This window comes from Scyliorhinus canicula, chromosome 3 (genome assembly GCF_902713615.1).
Source record: "Scyliorhinus canicula chromosome 3, sScyCan1.1, whole genome shotgun sequence".
Taxonomy (NCBI): Eukaryota; Metazoa; Chordata; class Chondrichthyes; order Carcharhiniformes; family Scyliorhinidae; genus Scyliorhinus; species Scyliorhinus canicula.
In genome coordinates this window covers 201,939,273-201,961,746 of record NC_052148.1, presented here as the reverse complement: position 1 = coordinate 201,961,746, position 22,474 = coordinate 201,939,273, and the positions used below count along the sequence as shown (strand labels likewise).

The 22,474-nt window shown below is 42.3% G+C and overlaps 1 protein-coding gene across 5 annotated transcripts in view; it reads right to left on the bottom strand.

The window, feature by feature from the left end:
- The window catches only part of arfip1 (ADP-ribosylation factor interacting protein 1 (arfaptin 1)), a 175,698-nt gene extending 167,516 nt beyond the window's left edge, over window positions 1-8,182 (bottom strand). For 4 of the 5 annotated variants that reach the window (XM_038792002.1, XM_038792004.1, XM_038792003.1 and 1 more), the window contains exon 1: window positions 8,073-8,182. In XM_038792002.1, coding sequence (XP_038647930.1) covers window positions 8,073-8,180 — 108 coding nt within the window. In that variant the 5' untranslated portion in view covers window positions 8,181-8,182. Of the gene's footprint in view, window positions 1-3,303; window positions 3,325-8,072 lie in introns of those variants that run through there. The other variant, XM_038792005.1, reaches the window with a different exon arrangement.
- Between the last annotated feature and the right edge of the window lie 14,292 nt (window positions 8,183-22,474).

Below are 22,474 nucleotides of genomic sequence, written 5' to 3'. Positions count from 1 at the left end.
TTGGCTAAGTTGTTGGCAGGGAGAATGGAGGATTGTGTCCCGGGGGTGGCTGCAGAAGATCAAACTGGCTTTGTGAAGGGCAGGCAGCTCGCGAGTAATATAAGACGGCTGTTGAATGTGGTGATGAATCCGTCGAGACCTCTGGTACCGGAGGCAGTGTCGTCCATGGACACGGAGAAAGCATTTGATCGGGTGGAGTGGCGGTACTTGTTCGAAGTTTTAGGAAGGTTTGGGCCGAGATTTGTGGCATGGGAACGGTTGCTGTATGTGGCGCCAAGAGCAAGGGTGAGGACGAATGATATGAGCTCATAAAGATTTGACTTACACAGGGGTACGAGGCAGGGGTGCCCGCTGTCGCCGCTGCTGTTTGCGCTGGCCATAGAGCCATTGGCGATGGCTCTCAGGGGGTCAGCAGAGTGGCAGGGGATAATGAGGGGACAGAGGGAGCATCGAGTGTCGCTCTATGCCGATGACCTCCTGCTGTATGTTTAGGATCCGTTGGAGAGTATGGGAAGGATTATGGGCCTCTTGGGGAGATTTGGAGGGTTCTCGGGATACAAGCTGAATGTAGGGAAAAGCGAGGTATTCCCAGTGAATGAGCTGGCACAGCGGGCTAATTTAGGGGGGGATGCCATTTACGGTAGCGAGGGATAGGTTTAGGTACTTGGGGATTCAAGTAGCGAGGGAATGGACGGAGCTCCATAACTGGAACTTAACAAAGCTGGTGGAGGAGGCCAGGAGGGATCTTAAGAGGTGGGATACACTACACTTAACGTTGGTGGGGAGGGTGCAAGTGGTGAAAATGAATATTCTGCTGAGGTTGTATGGGCGGGGAAGGTGCCGAGGGTGGGGAGGACCCGGCTACAGAGGCAGAGGCAGCAGGGGGGTTGGCGTTGCCAAACTTGCTTCATTATTATTGGGTGGAAAATGTGGACAAGATGCAGCGGTGGTGGGAAGGAGAAGGGGTATAGTGGGTCAGGATGGAGGAGGAATCTTGTTAGGGGTCTAGTTTGAGGGCTATGGTGACGGCAGCAATGCCAATGGCTCAGAGTAGGTATTCAGGGAGCCCAGTGGTGCAGTCCACGGTGAAGATATGGAATCAGCTGAGGAGGCATTTTAGGGTGGAAGGGATGTCAGTGCTAACGCCACTGTGCGAGAATCATGGGTTTGAGCCGGGAGGGATGGATAGTGTCTACAGGAGGTGGAGGGAAGTGGGGCTGGTCAAGGTGAGGGATTTGTATTTGGAGGAAGGGTTTGCCAGTCTGAAGGAGCTACGGGTGAGGGCAGAGCTGCCAAGGGGTAGTGAGTTCAGGTATCTACAGGTTAGGGACTTTGCACGAAAGGTCTGGAAGGGGTTCCCTAGATTGTCGGGATACACCCTCCTGGAGTGACATGTGGCTTCCGGATGTGGAAGGGGAGGGAAGAATTAGGGATATATACAAGTGGCTGGGGGGACAGGGAGGCAAGCGGGTGGTGAAGATCAAGGAGAAATGGGAAGCGGAGTTGGGAATGGAGATCAATTAGGGAGTATGAAGTGAGAAGGGTAAACGGGACCTCCTCTTGTGCAAGGATGAGCCTGATACAGTTTAAGGTGGTGCACAGGGTGCATATGACTTGGGCGAGAATGAGTGGGTTCTTTCAGGGGGTAGCAGATGAGTGTGAGAGGTGTGGGCGGGGGCCAGCGAATCATGCACACATGTTTTTGGTTGTGAAAATTTGGGAAGATTCTGGGCGGGGGTGTTCGCAGTCTTAGCCAGGATAGCGGAGGAGGGAGTGGATCGGGACCCTTTGATGGGGATATTTGAGGTTTTAGAGAAGCCGGAGCTCATGGAGAGGAGGAAGGCCGATGTCGTGCCCTTCGCCTGTCTGATTGCACGGCGGCGAATTTTGCTGGAGTGGCGGTCGGCATCGCCACCGGGGGTAGCAGCATGGTTGGGTGACCTGTATGACTTCCTGTGGTTAGAGAAGATATAGTATGAGTTAAGGGGCTCAGCAGGGGAGTTCGAGAAAAGGTGGGGGATGTTTGTGACCGTGTTTGAGGAGCTGTTTGTCGCGCAGGGGGGATGGGGACCTTTTCTTTATGGATAGATCTGTTGTGGACTAAGGGTTAGAGATTAATTGCTGTGATTAGCAAGCAACCTCTTTATTGTTCCATAATGTGTCTACCAGAATTGTAGATCTTTCTTATCCAGCAATTCCTAATGATATTAGATACATCATTACGTAATTTTATTTGCAGTGAGTCAGCATGCACAAACATCATCCTTTTGTTATCAATGTAAAACAATATTAAAATACAGGATATTTTTGTGCTAGCATCTGAAACTAATTAGCATATTCAAATGTTAGTACACCAGCTGAACATTGAAACTCAATGTTCCAAGGCTCTGAATACTCAACAGTTGACATTGTAACCATATAAAGGAAGAAAATTAATCTTAGCAATAGAACACATTGCAACTTACACTGTACAATATACACTTCATTTAAAACAGCATATTGTTGGCTTAGAAAGGGAGTGATATTGTGGGAGATCCACAAGTAATCTACCTGAATATATCGATTCCTGAACGTGGGAGTTACATCTTTCCTTATCTAATTGTCGGCAAAACTCTCTAACCCTTTGCCCCTCCACTTGCTTGTCGAACCTGCCCTTAAATGCATTCATACTAAAAATATAAGGTTAAAGGGGGGTTGTCGGGTTGCGGGTATAGGGTGGATACGTGGGTTTGAGTAGGGTGATCATTGCTCGGCACAACATCGAGGGCCGAAGGGCCTGTTCTGTGCTGTACTGTTCTATGTTCTATTCACCTTAACTAATTTCTATGGTATAAAGTTTCACATTCTCATTACTCTCGAGGTGAGGAAGTTTCCTCTGAATCCCCTATTGGATTTCTTGGTGACTATCTTGCATTGATGCCTTCTAGTTTTATGCTTCACCACCACAGGAAACATTCTCTCCATGACCACTTCATCAATACTTTCCATAATTATAAAGACCTCTCCAAGGTCACCCTCAACCTTTACTTTTCAAAAGAGACCTAGCCTGTTCATCCTTTCCTGATTAGTGCCTCATTTCTGTTATAATTCTTGTAACCCCTTTTGCATTCCTTCAGTGCCTCTATATACAGTATTTCTAAAAAATAATATGGCGACCAAAACCGTGCAAAGTAATCTAAAGTTTGATACAAGTTTAACATAATTGCTGACAGTCATAGAATGGATGCAGCACAGAAAGAGACTATTCAGCTTGTTGTGCCCATGCTGACTCTCTGCAAGAGCAATTCAGTTAGTCCCACTCACCCGCCTTTCTCCTGTAACTCTTAAGTTTTCTTTCTTCAGGTAATTATCCAATTCTCCTTCAATGAGACAAGTGGATCTGCTTCCACCACAATCTCAGACAGCGCATTTCCGATCCTAAACAGTGAATACGTATTTGTTTTTCCTTTTGTCACATTTGAGCCTCTTGCCAATCCTCTTAAATCTGTGTCCTCTGGTTGTCAACCCTTCTGCCAATGGAATAGTTTCTCCCGGTCTACTGAGTCTAGATTCCGCATGATTTTGAACACCTTTATCAAATTTCCGTTCAACCTTTTCTAAAGTAGGACAACTCCAGCTTCTCCACTGCATCCAAGAAGTCCCTCATCCCTGGAATCACTCTCATATATCTTTTCTGAAAATTATGAAATTGTGCACTGAACAATTCAAGTCTAGGGAGGTCTTGTGGCACGGTGGGTAGCGTCCCTCCCTCTGAGCCAGAAGCTCCATGTTCGAGTCCCATCCCAGGACTTGATGACCAGCGAAGGGACATTCATAACGTGGCTGAGCATCAACCTGCAAAATCCTTCCAACATACCAATGGCAGGCGGTAAAAGTAGGAGATTCTTGGTCAGCCACACTTGATGGGGAGTGGCGCCCCTCAAGCTATAAACCTCTGGCAGCAGGCTAGCAGGCTGTTCCAGAAAAAACCTCCCTATGACAACAGATGAAAGTCTGCCTTGTGCATCACTAGGCACAACAACAGTTCAAGTCTACTTCATTAATATGATCAAGAAAAGCAGTGGTTTTAATACTGACCCATGGGAAAACCCATTATTTTTTTTTAATGAGGGCAGCACGGTAGCATTGTGGTTAGCATAAATGCTTCACAGCTCCAGGGTCCCAGGTTCGATTCCCGGCTGGGTCACTGTCTGTGCGGAGTCTGCACGTCCTCCCCGTGTGTGCGTGGGTTTCCTCCGGGTGCTCCGGTTTCCTCCCACAGTCCAAAGATGTGCGGGTTAGGTGGATTAGCCATGCTAAATTGCCCTTAGTGTCCTTAAAAAGTAAGGTTATGGGGGGGGTTGTTGGGTTACGGGTATAGGGTGGATACGTGGGTTTGAGTAGGGTGATCATTGCTCGGCACAACATCGAGGGCCGAAGGGCCTGTTCTGTGCTGTACTGTTCTAATTCTAAAAAAATATAAATCTAGAGGACCCAATTATTTGGAGTTTGTACATTGTCCCTGCATCTGTGTGGTTTTCACAACCTAAAACAATGCGCAGGGTAGATGGATTGGCCATGCTAAATTTCCCCTTAATTGAGTACTCTAAAATTTATAATAAAAAAGTTTGGCGAAGATACAGTGAAAAGTATCCATAAGAAATCGACTAAATCTGGCACAACCCAGCAGTTGCTGCAATCTCTCACAGCCATGTGCTGTACTGCACGTCATATTTGATGACGGTCTACTTAGTCTGGATAATAACACCTAAAATTACAATCGTGACAAATAGAGGCTTTTCTTAGACACATAATCTCAGCTAGAAATCATTATATAGATGCTGTTGTAAACATTCTAAAACTGTACATTATTGTTCGTCACTAGTGTAAAGATAAACCACTGATGTTTGTGGAGGGCCACAATGTCGTCAGTCAAAATGTGCATTTTAATTTGAAAAGTAGGTTATGGTTCAAGTGTGATGTCTCAAATCCTTTTGGAAGTCCAGTTAAAATAATTACCACTGGAATGAGAAATGCACAAGCTTCAAATGACTCATGGTCATTCAACAGCTTTTTTATATATATATATATATATATATATATATAGTTTGGTTACATTCAGGTGGCACGGTGGCAGTGCTTAGCACTAGTGCCTCACAGCACCATGGACCCAGGTTCAATTCCACCCTTGGGTGACTGTATGGAGCTTGCATGTTCTCCCCATATCTGCGTGGGTTTCCTCCAGGTGTTCCGGTTTCTTCCCACAGTCCAAAAATGTGCAGGTTAGGTGGATTGGCCATGCTAAATTGCCCCCTAGTGTCCAACGGTTGGGTGAGGTTACAGGGTGAGGTTGCGAGGAGGGGGCCGAGGTAGAGTGCTCTTTAAGAGGGTCGATGCGGACTCAATGGGCTGAATGGCTTCCTTCTGCACTGTTGGGATTCTATGATACTATAATCATTTTCAAAAATGTAAAACCTTCCTTCAGACAATATGCTATCCCTGTAAACTAATGACACTTTTTCCAGCTCTTTCATGAATCTCTAAACAGAGAACAGTCTGAAATGTGAGCCCGTAAGTTAAGATTTTACTTCCATGCTTGCTTGCCCCTTTTCTGAAGCAGATTAACCATAGTGCTGCACAAATTTCCATTTAAGTATGGAGCTTTTCTTCCCTCTTCTGGTCACATATAAAACTGCGACCAAACCCCACAAGATATGGTTCTGACCATCGGAGCTCAGGAATATAGCTTTCTTTTTAATTCAGTATCAAAACCATAGATGCTTGGTTGAGAGGGGAGGGGGTAATGAATTTTCTATCAATGGAATTTGTTGTGACATCTCAAAAGGATCGATTTTCTTGTGTAGTTCCACAAGTAACCTGCGCAAGTGGCTATATTATGTATGATCCTTGACACCGGACAAGACACACTACTGTATTTGTCATGGAGGGAAACACAGCAGATCAATCCTGCCCTCATCCAACACACAATTCCAGCAAGGGTCACTGAAAAGCTATCAGGAACAGAAATGTTCATCAGCAATTGTTAAGGTCCCAGCAACTCCCAACGGCAATTCTACTACTGGTTCAGCTAAAATCTTGTAACTCTGCGCCAATCACAATTGAGGCATTCTTTGTCCGTATGGCACAATTACTTAACAGATAAACTCAGTCAGTGAATGCCTTTGCAATTAACATTCTAAAAATTTTGGGCAAGATCGTATTTCAAAACAGTCAGCAACAATAAAAGTAATAAGAATATTTTGGGAATACCAAACTGTTTATCTGGTTAACCAAATCAGTCATCACTACTGTACTGTATAAGGCTTCAAATCAGTTAGACAGTAATAGGTCACTGCCTTCAGAAATGCAGATTCTCTTCACACTGAAAAAAGCTCCAATCCGGCAGATGTACAATGCATTCTGAGAACTTCCAACCTAACTACATGCTTCTTTATCCCTTATGTGACTGACCAGAAAGTCCAGGCTATCATTATATGCAAAGCACCCAGTAATTTATGTATATTGTTCTAGCAATTGACTATCTCTCCAATGCAGTATTACACAATGCATTAGTTATCCACTTAAGGGGTGGGTTTAGCTCAGTTGGCAGGACAGCTGGTTCTTGATGCAGAGCAACACAACAGCTTGGGTTCCATTCCCATACCGGCTGAGGTTATTCATGACGGCCCCTCCATCTCAACCTTGCCCCTCCTCGCTTGAGGTCATGGTGATCCTCAAGTTAAATCACCACCAGTCAACTCTTCCCCCTCAAAGGGGAAAAGCAGCCTCTGGTCATCTGGGACTATGGCGACTTTATTTAATTAAATCTATTTGTGGATCTGATAATGAAGCATTGCCTTTACAACAGAAAGCACAAATAGGAAAATTCAACATAAACGTTCAATACAAGTTCAAATACAATAAAGTCAGAAAAGGGTGGAAATACAGATGGTTAATCAGGAACTAAAAAATACGTTAATGTTTCAGAGAAAGACCATTTTTTAAAAAACTATTCTAAGGAAAGGTCTTTTTCCAAAATAAATGATCTGTATATTTCCAACACTTTGCTTTTGCTCAGGTTTCCTGCATTTGCAATGTGATTTTAACCTAAAAAAGCTTGGTTTCTTTTTCAGACCGTTTACACAGAACATACAGTGCAGAAGGAGGCCATTCGGCCCATCGAGTCTGCACCGACCCACTGAAGCCCTTACTTCCCCCCTATCCCCATAACCCAGTAATCCCTCCTAGCCTTTTTTCGTCACTAAGGGCAATTTATCATGGCCAATCCACCTAACCTGCACATCTTTGGACTGTGGGAAGAAACCGGAGCACCCGGAGGAAACCCATGCAGACACGGGGAGAATGTGCAGACTCCACACAGACAGTGACCCAGTAGGGAATCGAACCTGGGACCCTGGCGCAGTGAAGCCACAGTGCTATCCACTTGTGCTACCGTGCTGCCCTAAATGTTTATGCACGACATATAAAGTAATAACTGAACCACAGCCAGGCAAAATTGCTTCATCGGTGTTACAGATTGCACTGATTCTTTGAAGCATCAGCTCGTAAAGGTACCAAAAATCAGAAAGGTTGTGGATTTAAGGCCTACTCAAGACTTCAGTAAATAATTTATATTAAAACTCCAATGTGGTGCTACATTGTCAGAAGTGCTGGGTTTGGATGAAACATTAAACTTAGATTATAATTACTGTACCTATTCAAGGGTGTCCAAATATCCTCACATCTTATTCATGAAGAACAGTGAGTTCCTGTGCCCTCAACTGACCTTACTAACAGATTATCTGGTCAATTAGCTAAATTGCTGTGCATATATTTGCTGCCGTGTTTGCTGACACAATAAAAGCAATAACACTTTAGAAGTGATTCATTGGCTGTCAAGCACTTTGGCATGTGCAAAGGATGGAATAGTTTAGTATATAATTAATAAAAACTATTATCCTGCCTGCTTATAAAGCTCCCCGTTTCCCACCGATCCGATATTAGGCAACTATTATTACTACTGTGTTCAACAAACATCCTTTTAATCAGATAATGGTTGGCTGATTTTATAAAATATATAATTTGATAATAACCTCAGATTCGGACTCAGAATCCTGTGCATGCATTTCAGCTGCAGCTGTATGGGACACTGCAGCCAGACCTGGAGCCTCACCAGCAGCAGACATGGTACTTTCAGACATTCCTGAAAACAAAAAAAAGCATTGGCCAAATGCATGGTGTACTTTCAAAAACATCAACAAAGGAACACTTCGAAGAACCTACATTTAAAACTGCAAGGCACTAAATGCAAGTTGAAAGGAAAATATCTTAACTAATGTTTGCAGCAAGAGCTCGTCTAGACAATTTATGGCACCACCCACAAATTGTATACAGATTGTGTACATTTTAATGTTAAAATGCAAAGTCTGGTTGGCTTAGTTTCTAATTTATGATTCTTTAAGCTGAATTTATTGCCAGGTAGCAACCCCCACCCTATCCCCTACTATCTTCCCTTCCAACTCTACAACCCACTGTTCACAGCCAACCATTAGCTGAGAGTCATGATTGAACTGGCGGTGGCCAATCCAGTGTCTGTTCTCAAAACACAAGCAGCTCCAGGGTAAACATTACTTCTAAATTAACAATTACTTTGCCACCCCTCCACAGGAAAATCGAACACATGTATTATAGTATAAGTGACATACTCAGCACAGTTATAAATAATACATTAATACAAAAGCAAAACAATGCGGATCTGCGATCTGAAATTAAAGCAGAAAATGCTGGAAATACGCAGAAGGTCTGACAGTATCTGTGGAGAGACAGAGAGAGTTAACATTTCAGGTCAATGACCTTTCAGCAATACCAGACCTGCTGAGTATTTCCAGCAATTTCTGTCTTCATTGTACATAAAGAATATGTTGCGCTATTTGATGTTAGGCTCACAGCACACAATTGCCAGGCAATGACTATCTCCATCAGGGGAGAATCTAACCAATTCCCGTTGAGATTCAATGGCATTACTGTCACAATCTCCCATCTACCACGTAGAAGGGCAAGGGCAGCAAATGCATGGGAACACCACCGCCTGCAAGTTACCCTCCGTGTTACACACATCCCAACTTGGAACTACAATCGCCATTTCTTCACTCTCGCTGGGTGAAAATCCTGGAACTTCCTTCATAGCCATGTTGACGGTGTACGTACACTAGATGGACTGCAGCACGTCATTGCGGCAGCTCAATATTACCGTCACAAAAGCAATTAGGAATGAACAGGTACTGACCGTGTTAGCAATGCTCAAATCCCACAAAATACTGTAATTTTCTGAATATAATACACATTTGTTGCTTATATCATACATGCTAAGAAATTATAACACTTTTTCTTTTTGCAGCCAGCATTTGTAAACTTAATTATTGAAAGAAACAATGAAGCAGCTACTGATATGTTTCTTGAGAGTTTTTACATGGAAAGAAACCTCAAAATGCTGTTTGCTGTCCCCACATTGCATGACTTCCCTGGTTTTTCCTACACTCTGTGGCCGAGTGACACTTGCCAGCTTCTGCTTGTGCGGAGCTGGTCCACAAACATCCCGCAGCCACTCAAACAAGTCCAGAAAAGTAGTTTAAGAAGTTAAAGAGGGTTTTGGAAACCTTGCCGTTTGAGTGCAAGAAACTGAGCGAGTGTCTGGGGATGAGTGCAAGTTTGCCTGGCGCCCAATCTCAGTTATCTCACTCACTATCACCACCACACAAGCACATATTACTGATGCTGTCAAACCCTGTGCATTTTTATTACTTTTGTTAAACTTATCAATTTATTGCTGAGACATTGCTGTACTCTTGCTCAGCACTTGTTTTTTTCCTTAAAACCGCAATTTGTTTTTAAAAATTCATATTTAATGTTGTGCCGAACCACATCATTCTGAAATTTGCTCACTGGCCCCTTGAATGATAAACATGCAAATATGACCCCCGCCCCCCCCGGGAAGAAAAAGGTTGGACAAATTGGGTTAGGTAATGGATCTAGTTCTACCTATCAAGTATTCATATTTCAATTAGCATCATTTATTTTGTCTTTTTATTGTATTTGAAGGTGGAGTGAGCAAAATAGAAAACTTTTGACCTATTGTTTTCTATTTCAGACTCTTTTGGATCAGCCATTTCAACAAAAGACATTCCACCTCTTTATCCACCATACTTTATCTCTTTAAACAGAGGAAAAGGAAAATATAGTAAGTGAAAGGCAGAGAGCGGGGGACAATTTTGACTTTAAAAAAACTAAGTAAACTGCAATGTTTTACTTCTTTTACTGTCTCTTTGTATAGATGCAAAATTGTTCTATGCTAAATTGGCATCAAACCCTTTATCTTTCAGGTATACCCACTACTTCATCAATAAAGAGTCACTTTGACTGCAGAAGTCTGGGTGCGTGTTATACATTAACTTCTCATCCATGACAGTCCAGGTACAGCTTATATTGGGAGTGCATTACACAGAAATGTTATCAGCCCCTTTGTCCACACCAGCTCTCCAAATAAGCAATTTATTTCTCCCCGTAACACTGCACATTCTTCCACTTTAGATAACAGTCTCATTTATTACTAAATATTTTGACTGAACCTGGCTTCCCCACACTCTCAAGCAGTGCATTCCACACCATTAACACTTAGCGAAACAGCTTTTCTTCATAATAATAATCTTTATTGTCACAAGTAGGCTTACATTAACACTGCAATGAAGTTACTGTGAAAAGCCCCTAGTCGCCACATTCCAGTGCCTGTTCGGGTACACCAAGGGAGAATTCAGAATGTCCAATTCACCTAACAGCAAGTCTTTCGGGACTGTGGGAGGAAACCGGAGCACCCGGAGGAAACCCACGCAGACACGGGGAGAACGTGCAGACTCCGCACAGACAGTGACCCAAGCCGGGAATCAAACCTGGGACCCCGGAGCTGTGAAGCAACAGTGCTAACCACTGTACTACTGTGCTGCCCATGTCACTTTTGCTCCTTTTACCATTTACTTTAAATCTGTGATTCTCATTCTCGACCATTTCATCAGTGGAACAGTTTCTCCCTATCTACTCGGTCCAGACCCCTCATGATTTTGCATATGTATCAAATCTCCTCTCAGCTTTTTTCTTCAATGGAAAAAAAGTCCCACCCTCTCCAATCTTTCCTCATAAACAAAGTTCATCATCCTTGGAACCATTCTTCTGAATCATTTCTGCACACTCTCCAATGCTTTCATATCTTTCCTAAAGTGTGCCACCCAGAACTGGGCGCTACACTTCAGGAGGCTGAACTAATATCCTTTACAAATTCAACATCCTCCTTGCTCTTGCACTCTATGCTCCGATTAATAAAGCCTAAGATACTGTATGCGTTATTAACTGATCTCTCAACCTATCCTGCCGACGTCAATGAATAATGCACATATATACACTCAGGTTCCCCTGCTCCTGCACCCTTTTAGAGTTGTGTCCTTTATTTTATATTACCTTTCCTTGTTTTTCTTATCAAAATGAATCACTTCACATTTTTCCTCATCAAACTTCATCTGCCAATTGTCCGCCCACTCCATCAACTTGTCTATGTCCTTTTGAAGTTCTACACTGTCCACTTCACAGTTCACAATAATCAGAATGTTCCGAATATTATGGTAGCTAATTGAGGGATACTTTATGAACTAGAGAGATTAAATGGGAGTCTAAATATAGTCCAGGAAGTTCAACACTGACGACGAAATTGTATTTTACCTTCAGGCTTCCCCCTATTGGTGAGTTTATCTATCTCCTTGGGCAAGGATACCTTCTTGCTCAACAATAAAGAATGTTATCAACAGGATCTGTGGAGTTACCAGCTGGCTATATTATTGCACTTTCCAAAAGATTACCCTGGATTCAAGGAATTCAACTGTAGAGAAATTAAAGATGTGTATATTGTCATGTGAGAGCAGCTATCCAGCTCTGAAAACTAAACTAAAACACACCCTGCAGCAAACAGCACAAAACGAAAGTTCAGACACGTATGGAGGTTCATGTAATATCTGTAGTGAGAGTACTTTTAAGAAATGGGTGTTGACTACTGCGGTGATGTCAGAGAGTGGGTGGAGCTGGGCTGTCTGTCAGCTTTTTCCTTTCGTTTTGGGCTGTTTGCTGCAGGGTGTGTTTTAGTTTCGTTTTCAGAGCTGGATAGCTGCAGTCACAGCCAGAAGGTGTACGAGTCTCTCTCTGTGTAATATAAAGAATGTAACTCGATCCTTTGGTGATTTAAAAATAATAACTGTTCTCAGTAGTGACTTTAACCTGATGTGCTTACATAGAACATAGAACAGTACAGCACAGAACAGGCCCTTCGGCCCTCAATGTTGTGCCGAGCCATGATCACCCTACTCAAACCCACATATCCACCCTATACCCGTAACCCAACAACCCCCCCCCCCCCCCCCCCAACCTTACATTTTTATTAGGATACTATGGGCAATTTAACATGGCCAATCCACCTAACCCGCACATCTTTGGACTGTGGGAGGAAACCGGAGCACCCGGAGGAAACCCACGCACACAGGGGGAGGACGTGCAGAATCCACACAGACAGTGACCCAGCCGGGAATCGAACCTGGGACCCTGGAGCTGTGAAGCATTTATGCTAACCACCATGCTACCCTGCTGCCCCTGCTTCTGTTTCAAGTTTTTTTTCAATCTTATGGATGTTAAAAGGACTGCTTATGGATTACTTAGTGTTGATTATTTGGGGGTTATATTTGAATTGATGGTTCCTAAGATGTTCACTGTATGTTTTAAAAAGTTTAACTTGAGTTCATAGAATAAACATTGTTTTGCTTTTAAAAAATACTTTTCCATTTCTGCTGTACCACACCTGTAGAGTGGGCCATGTGCTCCCCATACCACAATCTATTAAAAGTTGTGGGTCAGATGAACTCCATGATACACTTTGGGATTCTCTAAACCCTGGCCCATAACAATATGCTTCGTTCAGACACGTATGGAGGTTCATGTATAAGCTGTGAACAAAGCAGCTGTAAATATCAACTATCTGCAAATAACAGACGCATTAAAATGATTCACAATCACATCATAGTATTCTGGAAAAAGTAGGTGATAATAATTTTCAATGAGAGATCTAATTGTTTAACACACAAACACAATCACGTTTAACTATGCAGCTAACTTGATAATTGGCACAAACATTGCCATGGAAGAAAGTAGGATGCAAACTTTGAAAATGGAAAAACATGGCAATTAATTTCATTACAATCTATGTTCCACTTTGCCACTTAATAAAATGCAGAAGCAACTAGAATTTGAAACATGTAAATGCTGGATATTCCCTACTTCAACAACCTCAACTTGCATGAAACTATATCAAATTAAGACATTTTTAAAAATTCAAGGATGAGCTGCAACACTCATTGTGCAGGAATGAGAGCAACTCATCCAATTTTTGTTTGAGATGCATTTGCCAGACCATACCATACAGGGAGCATTTCCTTCTCAATCAGAAGAATGGATGACCAAGTACCACATTAACCGAAACAACATATATGGAATGACCAAGGCTGATTTTTCCTCATATAACCTTCTCTCTGTGGAGAGCTGCACTCCACCACACATTAACTCAAGATATGCAAGAGGCAAAACATAAACCTGAGAGTTTATAATTTCATAACACTGGTATCTAGATTCAAACATACTAAGCTATCCTAAGCAACATATGGGGAAAGTTTATCAGACTCTAAACCTGAAAAAAATCAATAAAATTAAAAGTAAAGCAAAGATTTTTCTATTTAAAATTTTGCTATTTAAAAGGAACAAATTAAATTCCCCAATGACGGAAATAGAAAAAAAGGCATTCAAAACTAATGGAAGAGAACATCATAATATTTTTTTGATATTAGGCGGTCTCCATTGGCAAGAATTGTCTCTCTCATTAAATACTTTGCTCGAGCACTTGTTCTGTAATTAATGTAAGAATTTCAGATATTGCATTTCAGACAATGGATTTTGATTGATGGGGAATGATATTGCACTGTGAAAGAAGACCTTGGTTTCCAGGTGTTTAAAATAAAGCCACCCTCTTGAAAGTTTTGGTTAAGGAGCCAACAATGACTTGGAACTCAGTCTCGGAAGAGCACAGACACAAGTGTCATCTGCACATTGGCAATTGATGACAGAGGTTTGCAGTGACCTTGGTTTTAAAATGGAAGCAATCAAGATTGAATAACTTTTCATCCAGCTTGTAAGTCATTTTCACAAATAGGGAGCTTCCTGGAAGTGAGCTGCAGAATTGTGACCAGGAAGATTAAGGTGAGGGTTGCTGTGATGGTACAGCCTTGTTTGACCCAAGTCTTCACTGAAGCAGGGGTTGAGATGCTCGTGTTAGTAAGGATCGTGGTTTGCAAGACACAAGGCAGGCAAAAGATGGTGAGAAATTTCTGACGGCAACCAAATTGGAAGAGGACTTTCCACTCTCACGATTGATGGGGGTCAAAGACTTTTGCAAGGTCAAAAAAGGTCATGTACAACAGTTGGTGCTTCTCCATGCATTATTCGTGAATTTTCCACACAGGGAATATCATGAGTCTCAATAAGCAACATCTACACCATGATCCTAGAAGGATCTCTTTGGCCATTAGGAGGACGATCCTCACAATGCTCTTTTCTGTGGTAGACAGCAGGAATGCTCATCTGTAATTGCCACAATCTGACTTATCTCCTTTCTTGAAAGTTACAATTCAGAATCCCCGAAATCCCCCAGCATCTGCTCCTTCCCCAGATAAAGGTTAGGAGGTTGTGTAATCGTGCTCGGACGGTATCGCCACTATATTTTAGAGATTTGGGGAGGGATGGGAGGGGTAGAATTCTGACTGCTTTAGAAGCCTTGGCTTTTTCAGCTCATTAATTGTCCCTCGACTTCATTCCAGGTCGGGATGACGTCGAGACTGAACCAAGTAGTGTTCGGAGAATGGAAGGCAACGAAGTTAAAAAGAACAAAATATAAAATATACCTGCACAAAAATAAGATGATAAAAAGAAAAATGGTGGGCAAACTCTGAACATCACAGCTTGGAAGGACAGGAAGGCATTGGAAGGGCAGCACGGTGGCGCAGAGGGTTAGCCCTGCTGCCTCACAGCGCCGAGGTCCCAGGTTCCATGCCGGCTCTTGGTCACTGTCCATGTGGATTTTGCACATTCTCCCCATGTTTGCGTGGATTTCGCCCCCACAACCCAAAGATGTGCAGGCTAGGTGGATTGGCCACACTAAATTGCCCCTTAACAGGAAAAAAATGAATTGGGTACTCTAAATTTATAAAAAGAAAAGGAAGGCATTAGAGAGGGTGCAGAAGATTTACAAGAAAGTTCCCAAGGATAAGGGACTTTAGTTACTTGGATAGATTGAAGAAGCTGTGGCTGTCCCTTAAAGACAAGGTCAAGAGGAGATTTGACGTGTGTTCAAAACTATGAGGGGTCAGGACAGAGTAGATAGGAAGAAACAGTTCCCACTGGCAGAAAGGATGACAACTAGGGCATGCCGATCTAAGGTGATGGCATCAAAGGCGACAGCAGGAAAAACATAGAATTTCATAGAATCATAGAAGTTACAGTGCAGAAGGAGGCCATTCAGCCATCGAGTCTGCACCGGACCTTGGAAAGAGCACCTCACTTAAGCCCCATGCCTCCACCCCATTCCCTTTATCCCAGTAACCCCAACTAACCCTTTTGGACACTAAGGGCAATTTAGAATGGCCAATCCACCTAACCTGCACATCTTCGGACTGTGGGAGGAAACCGGAGCGCCCGGAGGAAACGCACGCGCACACGAGGAGAACGTGCAAACTGCACACAGACTGTGACCCAAGCCAGGAATCGAACCTGGGACCCTGGAGCTGTGAAGCAACTGTGCTAACCACTATGCTACCGTGCTGCTTTTTAATAGCTTTTTAAACACAGTGAGTGGTTAGGATTTGGAATACATTGTGTAAACGTGGCAGAGGCAGAATCAATTGTCAGTTTCCGAAAGGAATTGGATAATTATCTGAAACAAGCGATTTGCAGGGCTATGGGGAAAATGTGGGGGAGTGGGATTAGCTCAACTGCAGGGGTGCAGCACAGACCTGATGGGCTGAACGGCCTCTTTCTGTGAATCTACGGCATCTGGTTGACGCTTGCCTCCCAGAACCTGGTAGAGCACCAGCAATTACATTGCAAGTTGCAGATAGGCTTCCTCATTAAAAAATCTGAATCATACTTTCCATAGTCTTCACACATTATAAATGTTGCTATAAAAAGTGTCATACAAAATTCATGATAACAGGAGGAAATGTTTGTGAAAAGAAGTGTGGGCCATATGCTAGAATTTTATAAATAGATATACTTGGGAGTATCGTGGAACATTCCTGATTTTTGGGCAATCTTTTCATATACCAATATAACGCTGGAATTTACAGCAGATATATACAATGACAATATGATTAGCAACCATAAATGTTATTGTTCTTTCACTCAATCGTTAACTGTTATTTTTCTTTCACAATTCACAATTTCAACTCCTGTTACTGAAGATGTTTGTTCCTTCTGCTCACCAGACCTGAACTATATCTTGGGACAGTTTCTAGAGCTTCACTCACATTCCTGCAGTTCTAGATCTGCACCAGCTGCTTCACTTATGAGAGGTGATAAAGGGAGAAAGAGGGATGCAAAGTAAGATTCAAGTTGCACAGGAGACAAATGAACTAATGAATATCAAGGTTAATTTAATTATTTCATATGAAAAGACAAGAAGTAAGCAATCTAAATCTAAAAAACTTGGGATGTAAATCCAAATAGGTAACTTCCTAAAAACGGGGGAATATTTAATATCCACAAGATGGTGCTGTTTACCACTTTTAGTTCAGCGATCATCAAGCTTTGACAATACAATTGTCATTTAAAAGTATATAATTTACTGTACTGTTTTAGACAGGATATTGTGAAGCTCCAGTAATCCTACCAAGTCTTGCTCCAACATCAAAAAAGGCTGGATACAATTGTTAGTTCTTATTTTGATTAGTAATTTTGCCCTACAAAGGGATTATTTAGCCAAGTAGCTCAGACTACCTAAAATCTGATGGTTTTGAACCTTTTTTTTGGTAGTTTTATGTAGTTAAGAAACTGGGACTTAAGGGTGAGCCTACCGACCAACTATATTGCTGTACGGTCAAATTGGTACAGCTATGAAACCTAACTGCATTCGGGTCACCTTAAAGACAACAATTTTGATGATTTGCATAGTCAGTGGTCCGAGTATCAACCTGTGGGGAACTCCGCTGTATACTTTTCTCCAGTCCAAAATACAATATTCGCACCACATTGTCACTCACCCAACTTCAATCTCAAACTGCTATAATCCCTTGCACCTCAAATGCTGCAACTTTGCTGGCAAGTCCGACATACCTTTTTGGAAATCCATACACATAACATAAACCTCATTATCTCATTAACATAGAAACACTGGACATAGGAACAAGATTGGAGTAGACCATATGGCCCTTCATGCCTGATCCCCCCCCCTTCCACTAGATGATGGCTGATATTCTCTTTCAACACCATTTTCCCCATACTATCCCCACTCCCTTGATAACTTTAATATCTAGAAATCTGCCTATGACTCTTGGACATACTCAATTATTTGAGTGCCCACAGCCCTCTACAATAGAGAATTACCAAGATTCACCACCTTCTGAGTGAAGAAAATTCTCCTTACCTCAATCCTAAATAGTCTATCTTTACTCTGAGGCTTTGTCCCCTGGTCCTCCATCCATCAAGCCAGGGGAATATCCTTCTTACACCGACCTCGTCGAGCTATGCAAGAATTTTGTATGCTTCATTGAGATCACCGCGAAGCCCCAGTCTCCTCAATCTCTCCTCACACGACAATGCCACCACCCCAGGGATCAGTCTGGTGAATCTTCGGTGCACCCCCTCGATGGAAAGTATATGCTCCTGATTGATTTATTCATAGTTTTAGAGAAGTAAAAATATTAAAAAGTGTCTTGACTGTGGGAATCCAGTCATTGTTTCATATAATGAACTAACCATTGCATTCCAGTGTATTCAGCACTAAGAACGTATTGTTCTCTGTCTAATCAACTAATCAGTTCTAGTAAGGTCTCTGCCAAGCTGTGAAACATGGCAAGTGTGAGAAACATATCCAGTAATTTTCCTAAGACTGTGCACGCAGCTATTTTTGATAGGCAGCAGTCAATGTTAAGTAATGTCCAATGTTTGATTAAAAAATCATCCTCTAAGTAACAGACGTTCATTTGAACAAACCAGGAGGTCTCAGCTGAGAATTAGAAGCCAATGAAAGTAAATAAGGTGTTAAACCAGAGATAAGAATTCCCTTAAAATTAGAACCCCGTGGTCGAGGTCTTCGTTCCTGAATTCTTGAATCATCCATCTGTTTGTTTGCTTAAAGTGATTTATTTGTGCTTATGCTTTTTGCCATGTGCTTGACAAGTTTTTATTCAGTTTTTATTCAAGTTTATTCAAGTGAGTAATTAGCAATAAAGCCGTATTTTTGACACCTCCCAACAACCGGACTACTGATTGTTATTAGAAGGTAAAATAAGAGTCCTACACCACCCTTAGATAAGGAGACCAAAACTACAGATATACAAGTGCAGTCTCACCAGGGTTCTGTACAATTGCAGCAAGACTTTGTTACTCCTGTACTCAAATCCTCTTGCAATAAAGGCCAACATACCATTTGCCTACCTAATGGCTTGCTGCATCGGCATTTCAGCTTTCAGTAACTTATGAACAAGATCACCCTGGTCCCTTCGGACATCACCATTTCCCCTCCTTCACCATTTAAGAAATACACAGCATTCTTCTCTGTTCCCTCAAAACTCTCAAATTAGTTAAACACAATTTGCCTTTAACAAATCCATGCTGGCTTTCCTTAATTTATCTACTCACAATTTTGTCCCACATATTTCTTCCAAAAACATTTCCACCATCCATTCAGGTTAAACTGACTGGCCTCTATCTAGTTGTTGAGCTTATCCTTGCAGCCTTTTTTTTGAACAAGGGTGGAATATTTTCAATCTCCAGCCTTTTGGTCCCATTTCCATACTGGAGGAGGGTTAGAAAATTACGGGCATTCACTCTGCAATTTCCACCCTTATTTCCTTCAGCATCCGCAGAAGCATTGATCTGGTCCTGGTCATTTGTCAACTTTAAGTACAGCCTACAGTACTAATACCTCATCGTTAGCAAGTTTTAGCCCACCCAGTGTCGCGATGACTTCTTCTTTCATTATGATTTTGACAGTACCTTCTTCCTTGGTAAAGACAGCTACAAGTACTCATTTGAAACCACAACTTCTTCCTTCATTCAGAGATCCCACTTTTGGTCCCAAATCAACTCCTCTCCTCCGATAATCCTTTTACAACTTAAAAGTCCATAAATGGTTTTTAGATTCCCTCTTATGTTAGCTGCTATCTCTTTTCAATCTAATTTTTTACCCTTCCCCTCTCTCAATTTTCCATATTTAACCTTGTTTGCAACTGTATTATCCGTCTGATCTCTATCATATATATTTTTTTCCTCTTTCTGCTTCATCTAACTCTCTATCACGTTAGTCAACAAGGGAGTGCTGGCTTTAGTTGCTTTACCTCCCCCGCCCCACCCCAAACCCCACACACACCCCACAGGAATACAACTCAACTGTATCTGAATCATCTCTTTAAAGGTAGGCATTGTTCCATATTCCTGCTCTTCTCCAAAACCAGATCCAGCAATGTGCTATAAACATATTGATCAAGAAAATCCAAGTGAACAAGCTTCAGAAAAGGCTTCGCTCTCTCTGCCCTGCACATCATTACTATTGGGGTGGTTGAAGTCCCCATCATCGTTATTCCAAAGTCTGCATCTCTCTGTAATTTTCCTCACATTTGCTCCCATTTATCTTTCCCACCGCTTCGCTGGCCTATAGAGTAATTAGAGTAAAACCACCTCTACTGTCTCCATTCTGGCATCTTTCATCCAATATTTAATAAATAATGATTCCAGATGTGGTTCCAGATGAAACCGAAGTCCGTAAAGACTTTCCACATGATACACACGATTGATGAGCAGTATGTGAAGAAGTGGCAACCACAGTTGGGATTGATGCGAGCTGGAAAGCAGGAGAGGAGTGCAGTTGCCACTTGGACAGTGCAGAATGGACTGGCTGTCTCACTTCAAGGAGAGCCCACAAAAAGAGGCAGGAAGCTCACCAGAAAGACCCACAATTACCACGGTTGGTGGCGAGCAACATCGCTTCTAAACTTCTGTTTGTTGCAATGCAAGTCGCTATTGTCACACGGTTATGCACTTTAAAGGAAATGTTGCTTGTGCATGGCCTGTTTGTTCCCTGCATGGCACATTCCCACCGGCTGGATTGCCATGTACAGCTTCGAGGGAGAATTGGTGAGAAGTGTCCCATTACTCAAAAACGTACAAGTGTTGGGTTCTCTTTTGTCCCAGTTATATATAAACAACTTGGACTAAGGAGTAAGGAGCATACTACCAACATGAGCAGGGAACTTAAAAGCAGGCACTTCAAAAAATTGTGAAGCAGAATAAACACTTCAGGACTGGGCGGTTAATGGAATTGACAAACAGGTGGTAGATAGAATTTAGTTTTTCGTAATAGATTTGGGATGAAGAGCAGGAAATGGGAGTGTAAGCTGAGTAGAGAGAGGCTAAAGGGCGGGAACAGAGTCCTTGTAGTGCAAATACATGACTCAAGCAGCAGGTGGATCAATGCCCAACTAAAGTCAATCGCATTAAGAATTTTAGAGGGACCTCAGAATACAAGAGTCTACGACGCTGAGGACCCGGGTTCGAATCCCGGCCCTGGGTCACTGTCTGTGAGGAGTTTGCACATTCTCCCCGTGTCTGCGTGGGTTTCACCCCCACAACCCAAAGATGTGCAGGTTAGGTGGATTGGCCACGTTAAATTGCCCCTTAATTGGAAAAAATGAATTGGATATTCTAAATTAATTTTTAAAAAAGAATACAAGAGTAAATAAGTTATGACGAATTTATACACAGCATTATCAGACTGCTTATCACCAGGATAAGCAGAACCATCTGCCAATTAAACACTACAGCCATTGTCCCCACTCCCATGATCCACATTTCAAAGCCTTAGTTTTAAAATCCTTCGAATTGCTTCCAAATCATTCGCTGGCCTTGCAATGCTGTTCAGAAAGAGGAGCAGTTTACAGATGACAACCTAATGTTAAGAATCCTGGAATGGCAGCCTGTGAGTTCAAACTAAATCAAAAGCAGCCAAGGTGTGGCACGAATGTGCAGAAAGTGGAGAAAAGAGCGTTAGAGACATATATACCTCCTCGTGGGAGAATACTGTTTCACCACTCGCTCTCGGAGAATGAAACATGGAATGACATGGTACCACATCTCAGAGCCGCATTTACAGGCCAATATTAGGTGAAGACGGTGCAGGCAACTATTGAAGGGATGAAGGAACTGAGAGCAAGTTCATAATGAGAAAGCACACAATGTGGGCAAAAATCCACGGCTCAGGACACTGTCAATGTTGATGCTACTGACTCAAACTCTAGTGTTGATTGGTGTTATTATCATGCTTTTGTTATTTGAGATACTTCATCCGCATACTGAACATGTTGACTAAGAGTTTAGAGATAGTTCCATTGATCAATGGGAAGAAGTAATTAGCGAGGGATCAATAAGTGCAATTCATCCTCAAGGTAAGGGGTTGTAGTGAAATTAGAACCTTTTCATTACTTTCAAATAATACTTAACCTTTAACTTACACTGATATTTTGTAATGGATGAAATTATGTATGAGTTTATACTTTCAATATTCATACAGGCTTTTGTATGGGCCTCCATGTCTAAAGGGGTATGCTATTCCTTTTGTACGGACCCCCAGATCTAAAGGGGTAAGCTATTCCTTTTGTATCGCCAGCTTTAAAGGGGTAAGCTATTCCTTTTGTATGGAACACAGCTCTAAAGAGCTATGCTATTCCTTTTGTACAGACCCCCAGATCTATAGGGGTAAGCTATTCCTTTTGTATCCCCAGCTTTAAAAGGGGTAAGCTATTCCTTTTGTATGGACCCCCAGATCTAAAGGGGTAAGCTATTCCTTTTGTACGGACCCCCAGATCTAAAGGGGTAAGCTATTCCTTTTGTATGGACCCCCAGATCTAAAGGGGTAAGCTATTCCTTTTGTATCGCCAGCTCTAAAGGAGTATGCTATTCCTTGCATATCCACAGCTCTAAAGAGCTATGCTATTCCTTTTGTACAGACCCCCCAGGTCCAAATGGGTCTGCTATTCCTTTTGTATGGACACTCGGGCATTAAAGGGAGATTTTACTATTTTCTGTGGAGCATTAGCCCTAAGGGAGCTTGTGGTTACCCATCATATGTAATTAAAACCTGCTCATACAAGGC